Below are 20,290 nucleotides of genomic sequence, written 5' to 3'. Positions count from 1 at the left end.
CACCGCACCCAATTTGTACACAGTCACATCGCCCAGTGTCACACCGCACCCAGTTTGTACACAGTCACATCCCCCAGTGTCACACCGCACCCAATTTGTACACAGTCACATCTCCCAGTGTCACACCGCACCCAATTTGTACACAGTCACATCCCCCAGTGTCACACTGCACCCAATTTGTACACAGTCACACCGCACCCAGTTTGTACACAGTCACATCCCCCAGTGTCACACCGCACCCAATTTGTACACAGTCACATCGCCCAGTGTCACATCGCACCCAGTTTGTACACAGTCACATCCCCCAGTGTCACACCGCACCCAATTTGTACACAGTCACATCTCCCAGTGTCACACCGCACCCAATTTGTACACAGTCACATCCCCCAGTGTCACACCGCACCCAATTTGTACACAGTCACACCGCACCCAATTTGTACACAGTCACATCCCCCAGTGTCACACCGCACCCAATTTGTACACAGTCACACCCCCCAGTGTCACACCGCACCCAATTTGTACACAGTCACATCACCCAGTGTCACACCGCACCCAATTTGTACACAGTCAGATCCCCCAGTGTCACACCGCACCCAATTTGTACACAGTCACATCACCCAGTGTCACACCGCACCCAATTTGTACACAGTCACACCCCCCAGTGTCACACCGCACCCAATTTGTACACAGTCACATTGCCCAGTGTCACACCGCACCCAATTTGTACACAGTCACACCCCCCAGTGTCACACCGCACCCAATTTGTACACAGTCACATCCCCCAGTGTCACACCGCACCCAATTTGTACACAGTCACATCGCCCAGTGTCACACCGCACCCAGTTTGTACACAGTCACACTCCCCAGTGTCACACCGCACCCAGTTTATACACAGTCACATCCCCCAGTGTCACACCGCACCCAATTTGTACACAGTCACACCCCCCAGTGTCACACCGCACCCAATTTGTACACAGTCACATCCCCCAGTGTCACACCGCACCCAATTTGTACACAGTCACATCCCCCAGTGTCACACCACACTCAATTTGTACACAGTCACATCCCCCAATGTCACACCACACCCAGTTTGTACACATATCTGGCCCCAGTCCTGTCAGAAACGTGAAAGGGTTCGGAAAAGATTTACAAAGGTGCTGCCAGGGTTGGAGGGTTCGAGCTATCGGGAGAGGCTGAATAGGCCGGGGTGTTTTCCCCGGAGCGTCGGAGGCTGTGGAAACCATCTTCTGAGATTGCTGGGCAGGCCAGTCAGTCGAAAGAGTGAACATGCATGGGGTGCTGTCTAATGGGATCCGGCGCGAGGTCTCCGTAGTTCCTGGGTGTGGAAGGCTTTGCCTACTCGGGAAAATACTGGGGTGGTTTGGGATTTCGTTAACCTTGTGACGGGAGGCTGAGGACAGCGAGGGAGTGGGCCAGAGGGTCGTGGTGCCTTAGAAGTATTTTCTTTACATTGTACTTCGTGGTTTCTGCATCTCTCAAGGCAGTCAGTTCCAGATTTTTTTTAAAATTCATTCAAGGAATGAGGACATCACACAGGCCAGGCCCAGCATTTATTGCCCAGGGCGCAGTTAAAGGTCTACCACAGTGCTGTGGGTCTGGAGTCACAGATTGTAGGCCAGGCTGAGTAAGGAAGGCAATATTCTTCCCTGAAGGACACGACTGAACCCGATGGGGTTTTTTGTGACAGTCGACAATGGATTCGAGGCCATCGTTCGCCTCTTAGTCTCAGTGTCTTGCCGAGTTCAAATCCCACCATCTGCCGCGGTGGGAATCAAACCCGAGTCCCCAGAATGTCGCCCGGGTCTCTGGATTAACAGTCCGGCGATCATACTGCCATGCCACTGCCTACAGACCTTTGAGCGAGAAACGGTCACCCCTCAACCAACTGTCCAACTCGTCCATGCCGACCCCGATATCCCTAACCCGGTCCAGTCCCATTTGCCAGCACTTGGCCCACTCCCTCCAATCCCTTCCTATCCCTGTCCCCATCCACCTTTTCAATGCTGTCATTGTACCAGCCCCCACCACTTCCTCTGGCAGCTCATTCCATACACATCCCACCTTCTGCGTGCCCCTTAGGTCCCTTTTATATCTTTCCCCTCTCAACTTAAACCAATGCCCCTCTAGTTTTGGACTCCCCCCACCCCAGGGAAAAGACCTTGTCTATTTATGCCTATCCATGTGGTTTTACCAGCCTCTGTAAGGTCACCCCTTAACCTCCGACGCTCCAGGGAAAACAGCTCTAGGGTGTAGGTTTGCTCGCTGAGCTGTAGGTTTGATATCCAGACGTTTCATTACCTGGCTAGGTAACATCATCAGTGGCCACTTCCAAGTGAAGCGAAGCTGTTGTCTCCCGCTTTCTATTTATATCTTTCTCCTGGATGGGGTTCCTGGGGTTTGTGGTGATATCATTTCCTGTTCGTTTTCTGAGGGGTTGATAGATGGCATCTCGATCTATGTGTTTGTTTATGGCGTTGTGGTTGGATTGCCAGGCCTCTAGGGATTCTCTGGCATGTCTTTGCTTAGCCTGTCCCAGGATAGATGTGTTGTCCCAGTCCAAATGGTGGGTTTTTTTCCCATCCGTGTGTAGGGCTACGAGGGAGAGAGGGTCGTGTCTTTTTGCGGCTAGCTGGTGTTCGTGTATCCTGGTGGCTAACTTTCTTCCTGTTTGTCCTCCATAGTGTTGGTGGCAGCCCTTGCATGGAATTTTATAGATGACATTGGTTTTGTCCATGGGTTGTACTGGGTCTTTTAAGGTTGTTAGTTTGTGTTTGAGAGTGTTGCTGGGTTTATGTGCTCCTAGGATTCCGAAGGGTCTTAGTAGTCTGGCTGTCATTTCTGAGACTTCTTTGATATATGGTACGGTGGTTAGGGTTTCTGGCTGTGTTTTGTCTGCTTGTCGTGGTTTGTTCTTGAGGAATCTGTGCATTGTATTTTTTGAGTATCTGTTCTTCTTGAATACGTTGTACAGGTGGTTCTCTTCTGTTTTCCGAAGTTCGTCTGTGCTGCAGTGTGAGGTGGCCCGTTGGAATGGTGTTCTGATACAGCTTTTGTTTGTGTGTGTTGGGATGGTCGCTGGTGTATTTAAGTATTAGGTCACAAACCCCAGGGACCCCATCCAGGAGAAAGATATAAATAAAAAGCGGGAGACAACAGCTTCGCTTCACTTGGAGGTGGCCACTGATGATGTTCCCTAGCCAGGTAATGAAACCTCTGGATATCAAACCTACAGCTCAGCGAGCAAACCTACACCCTAAACCTCAACCTGAGCTACAAACCTTGCAAAAACAGCTCCAGCCTACTCAGCCTCTCCCTGTAGCTCAAACCCTCCAACTCCGGCAACCTCCTTATAAACCTTTCCTGAACTCTGTCAGGTTTAACAGCGTCTTTCCTACAGCGGGCAGACCCAAACTGAACACGGTATTCTAAAAGTGGCCTCATCGATGTCCTGTACAGCTGCAACATGACCTCTCAACCCCTATACTCAGTGCACTGACCAATAAATTCCTCTCATTTTCCCTCGGCTGATTTCTTCAAGTGTGGCTGGTTGACCGCTTGGCAAAGGGTAGTCCCTTTGATCCAGGCCGTTCGATCAAATTTTACACGCCTTCGTTCAACCTCGCCTCAGCTTCCCCTCTTCTGCCCAATCCCCACGTGCTGTCGGGGTAGACCCACAATGCCCCCTCAGGGAGGGGAGTTCCAGGATTCTGACCCAGCGACACTGAAGGAACGGCCGATATATTTGCAAGTGGGGACGGGGAGTGGCTCGGATGGCGGGGGGGAGGACTTTGCAGGGGGCAGTGTTCCCGTGTATCTGCTCGAAAGAGGGGCGTGGGGTTTTGGGAAGGTGCTGTCTAAGGAGCCCCCCGCTGAGTGTCTGCAGTGCGTCTTGTGGACGGTACATTTGTCCAGGAACCTCAGCCACCCTCCCTGACATCAAAGACATCTCGGGAATGACTGCCAGACAACTCAGACCCCTTGGCGTCGTAGTAGCCCACAAACCCACTAAAGCAGCAGCTAATGAAGTTGAAAGACTCTATACAGACAACGAGCAAAACTAACGTCATTTACAGAATACCGTGCAAAGACTGTAACAAACACTACATTGGACAGACAGGCAGAAAACTAGCCACCAGGATACATGAACACCAACAAGCCACAAAAAGACATGACCCTTACTCACTAGTATCCTCACGGATGGATGAGGATGGACACCACTTCGACTGGGACAACACATCCATCTTAGGACAAGCCAAACAGAGACAGGCACGAGAATTCCTAGAAGCGTGGCTTTCCAACCGGAACTCCATCAACAAACACATCGAGTAAGACCCCATCTACCACCCCCCTGAGAAAAGGAACAGGAAGTGACTTCATCACAGGAAATGACACCACCAACCCAAAGAGACCCAAACATATAAATAGAAAGCAGGAATCATCATCAGCGCTTCGCCTGGAGGCCCACTGAAGATGTTACCTAGTCGGGCGACGAAACGTCTGGAAGTGAACCTTCCAGCTCAGCGAGCAAACCCACATCCAGAAATCAGAGTTAATGTTTCGGATCCGGTGACCCTCCTTCAGAACGCAGACCTCTTTTTTGGTTTTGTTTTCGCGATCTCTCCTCGCAGTCTAGCCCTGAGAGTCTGCGCCGCGCTCCCTCTGAAGTTAATTCCTGCCTCTGAGGCAAAACATTACGGACGCAGCCCAGCACATGCCGCAAATCAGCCTTCTAACATTTAGACTCGCAGTGATGGTTGCACAGGACTTTGGCGAGACCTCTTTTGGACTACCGTGACCAGTTCTGGTCGCCCTGTTACAGGAGGGATATTATTAAAGCCAGAGAGGGTTTGGAAGAAATTTACCAGGATGTTGCCAGGCGTGGAGGGTTTGAGTTACAAGGAGAGGCTGGAATAGGCTGGGACTTTTCACTGGAGCTTAGGAGGTTATGGGGTGACCTTGTAGAGGTCCATACAATCATGAGAGATGCAGGTAAGGTAAGGTGCAGGGGTCTTTTTCCCTAAGGGGAGGGGATTTCAAGACTAGGGGGTCCATTTTTAAGGTGGGAGGGATAGAGAGATTTTAAAAAAAAGATGTGAGGGGCATCTTTTTAAAACAGAGAATGGATCATGTGAGGAAATGGTGGATATGGGAACATTTACAACTTTTAAACAGATAAGTATGTGAACAGGGGAAAGGTTTGGAGGGATATGGGACAAGTGCAGGCAGGTGGGACGAGTTTAGTTTGGGATTCTGGTCAGCATGGACCTGTTGGACTGAAGGGTCTGTTTCCATGCTGTCGGACTCTGTGACTCTTTCTATACCTCCGACTGCCTCGGGAAACCAGCCAATGTAATCAAAGGCTGCTCGCAGCCCAGTTATACACTCTTCCACTTTTGTCCATTGGGCAGAAGATACAAGAGCATGAAGGGCGTATCAACAGATTCAGGAACAGCTTCTTCCCCGCACTAACAGATTCTGGAACAGCTTCTTCCCCGAGCTAACAGATTCAGGAACAGCGTCTTCCCCGCACTAACAGATTCAGGAACAGCTTCTTCCCCGAGCTAACAGATTCAGGAACAGCGTCTTCCCCGCACTAACAGATTCAGGAACAGCTTCTTCCCCGAGCTAACAGATTCAGGAACAGCGTCTTCCCCGCACTAACAGATTCAGGAACAGCTTCTTCCCCGTGCTAACAGATTCAGGAACAGCTTCTTCCCCGCGCTAACAGATTCAGGAACAGCTCCTTCCCCGCACTAACAGATTCAGGAACAGCTCCTTCCCCACACTAACAGATTCAGGAACAGCTTCTTCCCCGCACTAACAGATTCAGGAACAGCTCCTTCCCCACACTAACAGATTCAGGAACAGCTCCTTCCCCACACTAACAGATTCAGGAACAGCTCCTTCCCCACACTAACAGATTCAGGAACAGCTCCTTCCTGCTGTTATCGGACTTGTGAACGACTCGTCATATATTAGAGTTGACCTTCTCTGTTGTTTTAACGTGACATTCTGCATTTTGAGGTCACCCTAATGCACTTATGTAAGGGATGATCTGTCTGGTTAGCGTGCAAACCAGTACTTTTCACTGTATCCCGGCACACGTGACAATGATAAATTGGAACGAAATTAAACCGGTCCTTCCTGAAGTGCGCGTCACGCCCAGAGCTCCTCCAGGGTGGGACGTATAAATGACTGTTTCAAGTCAAGAAAGAGTTGGACTCTGTACTGTGTCATTCAACGATTCTGTGCCTCAGAGGGATTTTTAAAAATCATTTATCGCCCTGTCCCTAATTGCCCTCCTTGAGAAGGTGGGGGGGGGGATGAGCTGCCATCTTAGCCGCGTGCCGTGGGGTAGACCCACAATGTCCCTCAGGGAAGGGGTTGGCAATCCCAGGATTCTGACCCCAGGAAGGAACGGCCAGTAGATTCCGGGACGGGGAGTTGGGGAGAGGGGAGGGTGGTGGTCCCCGTGTATCTGCTGCCCCCCTCCTCGTCCTTCTAGATGGTAGAGGGGTGTGGGGGGTTTTGGGAAGGTGCTGTCTGAGGAGCCCCTCAGTGAGGTTCTGCAGTGGGTCTTGCAGACGGTACACACTGCTGCGACTGAGCGTTGGGGGGGGTGGGGTGGAGGGAGGGAGCGGGGGGGGGGGGTTTGTGGGGGTGGGGCCAATCGAGCGGGGTGTGGGGAGGGGGCTGCATTGTCCCTGGGCGGTGTGGAGCTTCGTGTGTTGTTGGAGCTTCCCCCCCCCCCCATCCAGGGGTAAGTGGGGAGTATTCCCTCCCCACCTCCTGGCCTGTGCCTTGTCGATGGTGGGACAGGGCTTTGGAGGGAGAGTCAGGAGGGGAGTGACTCGCTGCAGGATTCCCAGCCTCTGACCCTGCTCTTGTAGCCGCTGGGTTTATACAGGGCTGGGGGTCCATGTTCAGTTTCTGGTCAACGGTAAACCCCAGGATGTTGGTAATGGGGGAATTCACTGGCAGTACCACCATTGAACATCAGGAGGCGGTGATGAGATTGTCTCTTGTTGGAGATGGTCACAGCCTGGCATTTGTGTGGCGCGAATGTTACTTGCCACTTGTCAGCACAAGACTAGATATCGATAAGATTAACCTTGATAGTGTGTGTGTGAGTTGTGATAGTGGGACTGGTGTTCTCCCCCTGCAGGCCGCAAGAGAGGGATGGCGGACGATGAGGAAGAGGAGGGGGGCCTTGACGAGTTGGCCTGTCGCTGGGAATGGGAAGGGGATGACGGATCCTGGAACGTTTACTCGACGGAACATGAGCAGGATCTCTCGGCGGCTTTGCGGTGAGTCTCGAGGGCAAAGGGCTCTCTGCTTCGAAACTCAAAATCCTTCCCTCGCCTCTAACCCTACCTTTCCCCCTGCTCTCCCACTTTTCCCTTCCGCTCCCACCACCCTTTCCCCATCTCTGTGATTTCCTCCAGTCCCACAACCTTCATATCTCTGCTCACTTCTGTTCTCACACTCCCAAACACTCTTCATCCCCAGTTTGAATTGCTGAAACCTTTTCTGTCTCTCTGCGTCTCTCATTGTCTCTCACTCTCTTGGTGTGTGTCTCTCTCTCTCTCTCATTCACACACTCTGTCTCTCTTGGACCCCATCCCCTCTCGGTCTATTCCTCTTTTTCTGTCTCTTGGTTGGGCCTCTCTCATTCTTTCTCTATCTCTCTCTCGGTCACTCTCCCGCGCGCGCGCGCGCTCTCTCTCTCGGTCGATCCCTGTTTCTCTCTCTGTCTGTCTGTCTGTCTCTCTCTCTCTCTGTCTCCCACTCCCTCTCTCGGTCTATCCTTCTTTCTCACTCTCTTTCAGTTGCCCCCCCCCGCCTCTCTCTCTCTCTCTCTCTCTCCTTCTGTCTTTCACTATGTCTTTCTGTCTTACTATCTCTCTCTCTTCGCCTGTCCACTTCTCTCTGTCCCATTTTCTCTCTCTCTCTCTTGGTCAGCCCCCTCTCTTTCTCTTCCTCTCTGTCTATTTCTCTTTCTCTCTCTTGGTCTGACTCTGTTGTTATCTCTCTCTCTCTCTCTCTCTCTCTCTCAGTTGCCTCTCCTCTCTCTCGCTCTTCTCCCCCTCTCTCTTCCCTTCTCTCTCTCACTCTCTCTGTCTTCTCCCCCTCTCTCTTCTCTCTCTCTCTCACTCTCTCCCTCTCTCCCTCAGTTGCCCCCTGTCCCCGCTCAGACTTTCCAAGTGAATTACGTGGACACTGACATTGCACCATATCCTTCTCCCTCCGCCCAGGTCAGGGAGTACCTCTGTTCAGCTGTCTCTTCCCGGGAATGTCACCCTGCAAGTGGATTTGAAGAAAATGGTGCAGAGGAACAGCCAGACGGGCTTTGAGAGGAATGTGCGCTACGCCGTGGAAGAAAAGGAGGACTGTACGATCCTGTCCTGACAGTGTTCAATGGGCAAACACTCGAGGGAACTTTAAATTCATCTTGTTGTTGAAGCGTAGAGGGAGCTTTGCATTCAGTTCAAAACAGGACAGATCGTTTTACTTTCCATTGGGAAAAACAGACGGAGCTTTACCTTCTGGGTAAAAGGGCAGAGGGAGCTTTACTTTCAGATTCAAGAGTAGAGGGAGCTTTAATTTCAGATTAAAGGGTAGAGGGAGCTTTACGTTCAGATTAAAGGGTAGAGGGAGCTTTACCTTCAGAATAAAGGGTAGAGGGAGCTTTACTTTCAGATTAAAGAGTAGAGGGAGTTTTACCTTCAGAATAAAGGGTAGAGGGAGTTTTACTTTCAGATTGAAAGGGTAGAGGGAGCTTTACTTTTAGATTAAAGAGTAGAGGGAGTTTTACTTTCAGTATAAAGGGTAGAGGAGCTTTACTATCAGAATAAAGGGTAGAGGAAGTTTTACTTTCAGATTAAAGGGTAGAGGGAGCTTTACTTTCAGATTAAAGGGTAGAGGGAGCTTTACTTTTAGATTAAAGAGTAGAGGGAGTTTTACTTTCAGATTAAAGAGTAGAGGGAGCTTTACTTTTAGATTAAAGAGTAGAGGGAGTTTTACCTTCAGATTAAAGGGTAGAGGGAGCTTTACTTTCAGATTAAAGGGTAGAGGGAGCTTTACTTTTAGATTAAAGAGTAGAGGGAGTTTTACTTTCAGATTAAAGAGTAGAGGGAGCTTTACTTTTAGATTAAAGAGTAGAGGGAGTTTTACCTTCAGATTAAAGGGTAGAGGGAGCTTTACCTTTGGATGAATTGAACCCATTTGAAGAGGTAGCAGAAAGCCGGGTGGGGGTGGGGGGTCAGTGGGGGGTCTGTTGCAGTCAATGCTGTTGAGGATGAGGGTGGGTCCCATTGACAATGTCAGTGGTTGGGTTTGAGGGCCCTTTGTCACCAGCTGGACACAGGAACCTCGGTTATCCAAACCAGCTGGATAATTGATTGACCGTTCGGATAGTTGGTTCAACGCCTCTCTTCTGGGGCTCCTTTTTCCTCCCTCGTGTCTTGCCTTGCTCCCTCTCTCCGTCTCAGGGTTTGTTTCTGAGCAGACGCATGCTTGCGTGAAAGGGGCCTGCAGCATTGCTGTAGCCTCCCACAACCTCCCCCTCTCCCAATCAGTTCAATGGGATTGACACAGTGAGCACTTGCTAAGTCCACTGCCCGTCTCTGCTCTCTCGCGTCTGCTCTCTCTCTCTCTGCCCTCTTCTCCCCCTCCCCCCCCCCCTCTCTCTCTCTCTCCCCTCCTCCCCCCTCTTCCTCTCTCTCTCTCTCTGTCTCTCTCTCCCTCTTTGTCTGTCTCTCTCTTTCTCCCCCCTCTCTGTCTCTCTCCCCCCCATCTCTCTCTCTCTCTCTCTCTCCCCTCCTCCCCCCTCTTCCTCTCTCTCTCTCTCTCTGTGTCTCTCTCCCTCTCTGTCTGTCTCTCTCTCTCCCCCCCTTCTGTCTCTCTCCCCCCATCTCTCTCTCCCTCTTTCTCTCGCCCCCCCCGCTCTCTCTCTCTCTTTCACCCCCCTCTCGCTTACTCTCTCCCCCTGTCTCTCTCTCTCTCTCCCCCCCTCCCCCCTCCCTCCCCCCTCTCCCTCCCCCCATCTCTCTCTAGCCCCCTCTCCCTCTCTCTCTCCAGCTCTCTCTCTCCCCTCTCTCTTGCCCCACCCCATGCTCACTAGCTCGTTCGCTCGCTCGCTCTCTCTCTCTTTCTCTCTCTCTCTCTCTCTCTCTCTCTCACTCTCACTCACTCTCTCCCCCGTCTCTCTCTCACTTACTCTCTCCCCCGTCTCTCTCTCACTCACTCTCTCCCCCGTCTCTCTCTCTCACTTACTCTCTCCCCCGTCTCTCTCACTCACTCTCTCCCCCGTCTCTCTCTCACTTACTCTCTCCCCCGTCTCTCTCACTCACTCTCTCCCCCTCCCCATGTCTCTCTCTAGCCCCCTCTCCCTCTCTCTCACTCTCTCTGTCTCTCCCTCTCTCTCTCGACCCCCTCGCTCGCGCTCTCTCTTTCATCTCTCTCTCTCACTCTCTCGCTTACACTCTCCCCCGTCTCTCTCTCTCTCTCTCTCCACATCCCTCTCTCTCCCCCTCCCCCTCCCTCCCTTTGTCCCTCCACCCCCGTCTCTCTCTCTCGCCCCCTGTCCCTCTCCCTCTCTCCCCCCCCCCCCCCCATCCCCCCCTCTCTCTGAGTCCGGTTAACCTCTTTGCCGTTTTCCGCCCAGATTTCGTGTGGCAGTGGCAGGGTGACGACGCCGTCTGGCGCCCCTACGGCGCCGCGGTGTGCGCAGAACTGGAGCGGGCCAGGCGGCGGGGAGCGGCGACGGTGCTCCACTCCATTGGGCGGGTCCGCTACCTCCTGGAGGTCGGGCGGATGAGGCAGGTGAACAGCAAGACCAAGTACGAGCGCAAGATGAGCCGCCTGCGTTCAGGTAAAAGTGCACACCCCTCCCCGCCGGTGTCTCGCGGGCTCTGACCTGCCCTCGGCGCCTCTCACCCACGTTCTGTCTCTCCCCCATCCCCCGCCCGCAGATGCCGCGGCGACGCCCAGCGACGGTGACGACTCCCGGCCCTCCGACGGTGCGTCCACGTCCTCCTCCCCCTCGCCCGCGGGTTCCGCACCCGCCAAGAGGGCGCGCCGGGCGCGTCCAGAGGAGGGAGACGCCGGCGGTCAGCAGGCAGCCGGCGGTCAGCAGGCAGCCGGCGACAGCCAAGGTAAGCGCGGCGTTTGCTGCCCCCCTCCCTCGCTGGTATTGGGCCGGGGGGGGTGGGTTAGGTGGTGTTGGGAGGGCGGAGTGGAGGCCGGGCGGGATGCGCCAGGTAAGCGTGCCATGGACAGGAGGAGATGATGCGGTCTCCTCTACATTGGGGAGACTGGGCGCCTCCTAGCAGAGCGCTTTAGGGAACACCTCCGGGACACCCACCACACCGCCCCGTGGCCCAACATTTCAACTCCCCCCTCCCACTCTGCCGAGGACATGGAGGTCCTGGGCCTCCTTCACCGCCGCTCCCTCACCACCAGACGCCTGGAGGAAGAACGCCTCATCTTCCGCCTCGGAACACTCCAACCCCAGGGCATCAATATGGACTTCAACAGCTTCCTCATTTTCCCTTCCCCCACCTCACCCTAGTTCCAAACTTCCAGCTCAGCACCGTCCCCATGACCTGTCCGACCTGCCTAGCTCCTTTTCCACCTATCCACTCCACTCTCTGCTCCCTGACCTATCACCTTCATCCCCTCCCCCACTCACCCATTGGACTCTATGCTACTCTCTCCCCACCCCACCCTCTAGCTTATCTCTCCATGCTTCCAGCTCACGGCCTTTATTCCTGATGAAGGGCTTTTGCCTGAAACGTCGATTTCGCTGCTTGTTGGATGCTGCCTGACCTGCTGTGCTCTTCCAGCACCACTGATTCAGAAGGAGGAGATGTGTTTTGTTTAGCGTGTTACAAGCGTTCACCGACCATCATGGCTTCAGTCTGTCTGGATTGAGGCCGTGAGACATCGGAGCAGAAATTAGACCACTCGGCCCATCGAGTCTGCTCCGCCATTCAGTCATTACGTTCCTCGACCCCGTTCTCCCCGTAACCCTTGACCCCCCCCTTGACCATCAAGAGCTGACCTATCTCAGTCTTAAACGCACTCAGTGACCTGGCCCCCACAGCCCTCTGTAGCAGTGAATTTCATAGATTCCCCACTCTCTGGCTGGAGACGTCTCTCCTTACCTCCCGTTCTGTAGCCTCGTGTCCGAGTCTCTCCTACCATCTTCCCCCACGTCCACTCTCTCCAGGCCGTCCTGTATTCTGCACGTTTCAGTTAGATTCCGCCCCCCCCCACCCCCCATCTCCTCCTGAACTCCATCGAGCGTAAATCCAGAGCCCGCAAACGTCCCTCATACGTTCAAGCCTCACAATCCTGGGATCGTCCTCGTGAACCTCAGTGTACAGGAAGGATGTGGAAGCATTGGGAAAAGGTGTAGAGGAGATTTACCAGGATGTCGCCTGGTCTGGAGGGAAGGTCTTACAAGGAAAGGCTGAGAGACTTGAACCTGATCTCATTGGAGAGAAGAAGGCTAAGGGGGGATTTGATAGAGACAGACAAGGTGATCAGAGGATTAGAGAGGGGGGACAGTGAGTCTTTTTTCCCAGGATGATGATGTCAGCTTGTACAAGGGGGTAAAACTACAAACTGAGGAGTGATAGCTTTAAGACAGATATCAGAGGCAGGGACCAGAGGGGCAACTTTTTCACGCGGAGTGTGGTACGTGTGTGGAATGAGCTGCCAGAGGAAGTGGTGGGGGCTGGTACAATGACAGCATTGAAAAGGTGGATGGGGACAGGGATAGGAAGGGATTGGAGGGTAATGGGGCAAGTGAGTGGTAAGGGCCCCGCCTGCCAATGTGGTTAACGCAGCCACATCAGGGAGGTTTAAACAATCCTTGGATAAGCACATGGATGATGATGGGACAGTGTAGGGGGGAACGAGCTGAGAATAGTTCGCAGGTCGGCGCAACACCGAGGGCCGAAGGGCCTGATCTGCGCTGCACCGTTCAGTGTTCTCTAACCTCCTCTCTGGACCCACTCCAGGGCCAGTTCCTCCTCCCTGAGATACGGGGCCCGGTGCGGCTAATGTGGTCTGACTGGAGTTTCGTCGAGCCTCGGAAGTACATCGCTGCTTTTACAATCAAGTCCGCTCGAAATAACTGCCATCGTTGCATTTTCCTTCTTCACAGCTGACTCAGCCTGCAGCTTTACCCTGAGAGAATCCTGGGCTAAAACTCCCAACTCCCTTCGCACTCCCGATTTCTGAGTCTTCTCCCCTGTTTGGAGTATTGTCCATGCCTCTCGACTTTCTGCCAAGCTGCATGACCTCACACTTTCCCGCACTGTACTCAGTCTTTGCTCTCTCTGCTAACCTGTCCAACTCCCTCTGCAGCCACCCCACCTCCTCACTGCTACCTGTCCCTCTATGTCTCATCTAGCCAGAATGCCCTCAGTTCCTTCATCGAGATCGTTCATGTATAAGGTGGAAAGTGGTGGTCCCAGCACTGAGCCTTGCAGGACACCCCTTGTCCCTGGCTGCCATCCCGAGACAGACCCTTTTATCCCCCAGCGCGCGCTCTCTCTCTCTCTCTCTCTCTGCCAGACAAGCCAGGCTTCTGTGTTCCATTGATGCAAGTGAATACTCAGTATCAGCTGACCACACTCTCACAGGCCTGTCACTTCTGAAGATGGTTCAACCCTTTCAGGAACAAGGAAGCAATTTGGAGACGGCTTCTTGCAGTCTTAGAGACGTACGGCACGGGAAACAGACCCTTTGGCCCAACCTGGCTGTGCCGACCCTGATATCCCGAACCTCAACCAGTCCCCGTTTGCCAGCCCTTGGCCCATTCCCCTCCAATCCCTTCCTATCCCTGTCCCCATCCACCTTTTCAACGCTGTCATTGTACCAGCCCCCACCACTTTCTCTGGCAGCTCATTCCACACACGTACCACCCTCTGGGTGAGAAAGTTACCCCCTCAGCTCCCTTTCCCCTCTCACCCTAAACCTACCCCCCTCTAGTTCTGGACTACCCCCCCCCACCCCAGGGAAAATACCTCGGCTATTCACTGTACCACGCCCCTCATGATTTTATAAACCCCTAAAAGGTCACCCCTCAGCCTCCGACGCTCCAGGGAAAACAGCCCCAGCCTCTCCCTGTAGCTCACACCCTCCCACATCCTTGTAAATCTTTCCTGAACCCTTTCACAACATCTTTCCGATAGGAAGGAGACCAGAATTGCACGGAATATTCCAACAGTGGCCCTAACCAATGTCCTGTCCAGCCACAACATGACCTCCCAACTCCTGTACTCAATACTCTGACCGATAAAGGAAAGCATACCAAACGCCGCCTTCACTCTCCTATCTACCTGCGACTCCACTGTCAAGGAGCTATGAACCTGCACTCCAAGGTCTCTTTGTTCAGCAACACTCCCCAGGACCTTACCATTATGTGTATACGTCCTGCTAAGATTTGCTTTCCCAAAATGCAGCCCCTCGCATTTATCTGAAATAAACTCCATCTGCCACTTCTCAGCCCATTGGCCCATCTGGTCCCGATCAGAAGTTTCTGCTCTATTTACGTCTATTCTGTCCACACCTTTTACCCCCTTGAATACCTCAATTTGATCTCCCGTCAGTCATCTAAATCCCATAGAGTACAGGCCTAAACTGTTCAATCTCTCTTCACACGACAAGCCCCTCATCTCTGGGATCAATGCAGTGAGCCTCCTCTGAACTGCCTCCAATGTCACAACGCCTTTCCTCAAATAACGGAACCAAAACTGTGCATGATACTCCAGGTGCGCTCTCACCAGTGCCTCATACAGTTACAACAACACTTCCTTACCTTTCTACTCCAGTCCCTCAGCTCTGAAAGCTGACATTCCATTTGCTTTCTTTATTATCTGCCATTCACGATTGCTAGTTTTCTGTGACTCATGAACTAGAGCACCCAGATCCCCCTGCACCTTCTTAAGCAGGGGTGTTACGTTAGCCGTTTTCCAGTCCTCTGGGACCCTCCTGCCTCCAGTGCTTCCCGAAGGATCACCACCACAGCCTGTGCAGTCTCCTCAGCTGTCTCCCTTCAGAACTCTGGGGTGTAGTCCATCTGGTCCAGGGGATATATCCACCTTCACACCTTTCAGCTTTCCCCCAACACCTTTCTCCTGAGCGATGGCCCCCTGACTCTCTCCAGGTTCTGGTACGCCGCTGATGCCTTCCGCTGTGAACACTGAGGCAAAGTAACCTGTTCAGTTTCTGCCCCAGGAGCACTGCTGCCTCACAGCACCAGGGGCCCAGGTTCGATTCCAGCCTCAGGGCGACTGTCTGTGTGGAGTTGGCACGTTCTCCCGCCGTGTCTGCATGGGTTTCCTCCAGATGCTATGGTTTCCTCCCACAGTCCAAGGATGTACAGGTTAGGGCAGATTGGCTGTGCTAAATTACCCACAGTGCCCAGGGATGTGTAGGTTAGGGTGGATTGGCCATGCTAAATTACCCATAGTGCCCAGGGATGTGTACGTTAGGGTGGATTGGCCGTGCTAAATTACCCATAGTGCCCAGAGATGTGCAGATTAGGGTGGATTGGCCATGCTAAATTACCCATAATGCCCAGGGATGTGCAGGTTAGGGTGGATTGGCCGTGCTAAATTACCCATAGTGCCCAGGGATGTGCAAGTTAGGGTGGATTGGCCGTGCTAAATTACCCATAGTGCCCAGTGATGTGTAGATTAGGGTGGATTGGCCATGCTAAATTACCCATAATGCCCAGGGATGTGCAGGTTAGGGTGGATTGACCATGCTAAATTACCCATAGTGCCCAGGGATGTGTAGATTAGGGTGGATTGGCCGTGCTAAATTACCCATAGTGCCCAGGGATGTGTAGATTAGGGTGGATTGACCATGCTAAATTACCCATAGTGCCCAGGGATGTGTAGATTAGGGTGGATTGGCCGTGCTAAATTACCCATAGTGCCCAGGGATGTGCAGGTTAGGGTGGATTGGCCGTGCTAAATTACCCATAGTGCCCAGGGATGTGCAGGTTAGGGTGGATTGGCCGTGCTAAATTACCCATAGTGCCCAGGGATGTGCAGGTTAGGGTGGATTGGCCGTGCTAAATTACCCATAGTGCCCAGGGATGTGCAGGTTAGGGTGGATTGGCCGTGCTAAATTACCCATAGTGCCCAGGGATGTGCAGGTTAGGGTGGATTGGCCGTGCTAAATTACCCATAGTGCCCAGGGATGTGCAGGTTAGGGTGGATTGGCCGTGCTAAATTACCCATAGTGCCCAGGGATGTGCAGGTTAGGGTGGATTGACCATGCTAAATTACCCATAGTGCCCAGGGATGTGCAGGTTAGGGTGGATTGGCCGTGCTAAATTACCCATAGTGCCCAGGGATGTGCAGGTTAGGGTGGATTGGCTGTGCTAAATGCCTCCTCTTCCGCCTCGGGACCCCTCAACCCCAGGGCATCGATGTGGACTTCACCAGTTTCCTCATTTCCCCTCCCCCCACATGACCTCAGTTCCAACCTTCCAGCTCAGCACTGTCCCCATGACTTGTCCTACTTGCCTGTCTCCCTTCCCACCTATCCGCTCTACCCTCCCCTCTGACCTATCACCTCCATCCCCACCCCCATCCACCTATTATACTCTTTGCGACCTTCTCCCCGACCCCCCCCCCCCTTCCATTTATCTCTCCACCCCAGAGGCTCCCAGCCTCATTCCTGATGAAGGGCTCCTGCCCGAAACGTCGATTTTCCTGCTCCTCGGATGCGCCGCTCTGATTTTGACTCCAATCTCCAGCATCTCCGATCAACTCAGGCCAGCTCCTCCCTCGCGTCTTTACGGTTACATTGACTCAATCGCAACGTTGTGAATCCAGCTTTTCCCTCTCAGACCGCAGGGTGAATTCTTAACACACAATGCTCGCTGCCTGCTCGCGGCTCCTTCATCTTTAGCTCCCTAATCAAGTCTGCCTCGTCACCAGAAACTTGAATTGCCTGTTTCCTAGTGGGCTCTACCACAAGCTGCTCCGAAAAACCATCTGCTAAGGTGTTTTACAAATCCCTTTTCCTGGAGACCCACTCCCAAACTGATTCACCCCAGTCCACCTGCATTTAGAAGGCCTCCAGGATTATTGTAATCGTGCCTTCTCTCTCTCTCTCCTGATCTATTTTCTCCCCGACGTCCTGACTATCTCGAGAGCCTGTACACAAGACGGGTAGCCTTGGCCATTGTTTTTACCGCGTTGATTTTAACCCTACCGCGAATCCTCTTGCCAGGATGCCCGCCTTGAAGAAGTTTTCCTCCTCTCTCTACAAGAATCTCGGGGGCCCCTCTCCCACTGCAACCCCCAGGTCATTTCCTCTGCCCTGAAGCTCTTCAACCATGTCGTTGCTCCTCTCTCCCCACCCCCACCCTCCCTCTAGCTTATCTCTCCACGCTTCCAGCTCACTGCCTTTATTCCTGATGAGGGGCTTTTGCTGCTCGTTGGATGCCGCCTGAACTGCTGTGCTCTTCCAGCACCACTGATCCAGAAACTTGGCTGTTTAGTTCCTAGCCCTGCTTCCGTGATACCCATGATATCACGTGTCTGCTGACTTCGATCTGCGCTATCAGTTCACTTACCTCATTCTGTGCACAGTCCTGCGTTGACTGACGCGCTCCTCAGAATGGCCCCCTTATCTGCTGTGCCTGACGTTAGATTCCCAAACTTACTTTAGCGAGTTTTGAAAAGATTTGTAGCTCAGTTTGAGGTTCTGGATGTGGGATTGCTCACTGAGCTGGATGGTTATTTTCCAGACGTTTTGTCACCGCACTAGGTAACATCTTCATGTTACACGGTATTTTGTAATCTTTGGCGTCGCTAGACGAAACTAATTAGAGGAAACCTTCAAGACCATCAATAATCCCCTTACTGGCATAAAATTCACTAAAGAGGAAGACAAGAACAACAGACTGCCTTTCCTAGATGTCACAGTAGAGTGAACAGCCAATAGGGAACTTCAAACCAGCGTCTACAGGAAAACAATGCATACAGACCAAATACAGAACTACAGAAGCAATCATCCCAACACCCACAAACGAAGTTGCATCAGAACATTATTTCAACGAGCCAACACACACTGCAGCACAGAGGAACTACGCAGAGCAGAGGAAAATCACCTACACCTACAAAGGGTGGCACGGTGGTTCAATGGTTAGCACTGCTGCCTCACAGCACCAGGGTCCCTGGTTCGATTCCAGCCTCGGGCGACTGTCTGTGTAGAGTTGGCGCATTCTCCCCTCTTTGTCTGCGTGGGTTTCTTCCCACAGTCCAAACACGTGCAGGTTAGGGTGGACTGGCCGTGCTAAATTACCCCGTAATGTTAGGTGCATCGGTCAGAGGGAAATGGGTTCGGGTGGGTGAGTATTCGGAGGGGCGGTGTGGACTGGTTGGGCCGAAGGGCCTGTTTCCACACTGTAGGTAATCTAATCTACCGTGTATTCAAGAAGAACGGGTACCCAATGAACACAGTCCGCCAATTTCTCAGTCACAAACCCAAACAAGCAGACAAAACGCCTTCAAAGTTTGTGAGAAGATTTGTAGCTCGGGTGCACGTTGTTGTGGTTCTGTTCGCCGAGCTGGGAATTTGTGTTGCAGACGTTTCGTCCCCCTGTCTAGGTGACATCCTCAGTGCTTGGGAGCCTCCTGTGAAGCGCTTCTGTGATGTTTCCTCCGGCATTTGTAGTGGTTTGAATCTGCCGCTTCCGGTTGTCAGTTGCTGTCCGCTACAGTGGCCGGTATATTGGGTCCAGGTCGATGTGCTTATTGATTGAATCTGTGGATGAATGCCATGCCTCTAGGAATTCCCTGGCTGTTCTCTGTTTGGCTTGTCCTATAATAGTAGTGTTGTCCCAGTCGAACCCATGTTGCTTGTCATCTGCGTGTGTGGCTACTAAGGATAGCTGGTCGTGTCGTTTCGTGGCTAGTTGGTGTTGATGGATGCGGATCGTACGCTGTCTTCCTGTTTGTCCTATGTAGTGTTTTGTGCAGTCCTTGCATGGGATTTTGTACACTACGTTGGTTTTGCTCATGCTGGGTATCGGGTACTTTGTTCTGGTGAGTTGTTGTCTGAGAGTGGCTGTTGGTTTGTGTCCAGGAACCCCAGCCACCCTCCCCTACATCAAAGACATCTCGGGAATGACTGTCAGACTACACAGACCCCTTGGCGTCATGGTAGCCCACAAACCCTCTAAAGCAGCAGCTAATGAAGTTGAAAGACCCTATACAGACAACAAGCAAAACTAACGTCATTTACAGAATACCGTGCAAGGACTGTAACAAACACTACATTGGACAGACAGGTAGAAAACTAGCCACCAGGATACATGAACACCAACTAGCCACAAAAAGACGCGACCCTCTGTCACTAGTATCCTCACGGATGGATGAGGAAGGACACCACTTCGACTGGGACAACACATCCATCTTAGGACAAGCCAAACAGAGACACGCACGAGAATTCCTAGAAGCGTGGATTTCCAACCGGAGCTCTATCAATAAACCCATCGAGTTAGACCCCATCTACCACCCCCCCTGAGAAAAGGAACAGGAAATGACAACACCGTAGGAAATGACATCACCAACCCAAAGAGACCCAAACATATAAATAGAAAGCAGGAATCATCAGCAGCGCTTTGCCCGGAGGCCCACTGAAGATGTTACCCAATCGGGTGACGAAACGTCTGGAAGTGAACCTTCCAGCTCAGTGAGCAAACCCACATCCATTTCCATACTCTCTGTCTTGTTACTCGTTCTGTAAGACCTTTAATAACCTCTCCTTCCTGATCCCTCCCTCCCTTAAACTTTTTCTGTAACTTTCCACGCAACTGAACCCAGCTCATTCTGTGCAATTGTGATCTCCTTCCTATCGGAAAGATGTTGTGAAACTCTAAACGGTTCAGAAAAGATTTACAGGGATGTGGGAGGGTGTGAGCTCCAGGGAGAGGCTGGGGCTGTTTTCCCTGGAGCGTCGGAGGCTGAGGGGGTGACCTGGTTTATAAAACCATGAGGGGGCAGGGATAAGGGTAAACAGGCAAGGTCTTTTCCCCCCCTGGGGTGGGGGAGTCCAGAACTAGAGGGGGGTAGGTTTAGGGTGAGAGGGGAAAGGGAGCTGAGGGGGTAACTTTCTCACCCAGAGGGTGGTGCGTGTGTGGAATGAGCTGCCAGAGGAAGTGGTGGGGGCTGGTACAGTGACAGCGTTGAAAAGGTGGATGGGGACAGGGATAGGAAGGGGTTGGAGG

The 20,290-nt window shown here is 52.6% G+C and overlaps 1 protein-coding gene across 1 annotated transcript in view; it reads left to right on the top strand.

The window, feature by feature from the left end:
* Positions 1-20,290, top strand: part of parp2 (poly (ADP-ribose) polymerase 2) — a 48,209-nt gene that overhangs the window by 740 nt on the left and 27,179 nt on the right. The window contains exons 2-5 of the mRNA XM_060821358.1: positions 7,187-7,328; positions 8,277-8,413; positions 10,688-10,894; positions 10,995-11,177. Of these exons, the coding sequence (XP_060677341.1) occupies positions 7,187-7,328; positions 8,277-8,413; positions 10,688-10,894; positions 10,995-11,177 (669 nt within the window). The remainder of the gene's footprint in view (positions 1-7,186; positions 7,329-8,276; positions 8,414-10,687; positions 10,895-10,994; positions 11,178-20,290) is intronic.

The sequence above is a fragment of the Hemiscyllium ocellatum genome (assembly GCF_020745735.1).
Source record: "Hemiscyllium ocellatum isolate sHemOce1 chromosome 27 unlocalized genomic scaffold, sHemOce1.pat.X.cur. SUPER_27_unloc_1, whole genome shotgun sequence".
Lineage (NCBI taxonomy): Eukaryota > Metazoa > Chordata > Chondrichthyes > Orectolobiformes > Hemiscylliidae > Hemiscyllium > Hemiscyllium ocellatum.
This window is presented reverse-complemented; position numbering and strand designations above follow the sequence as displayed.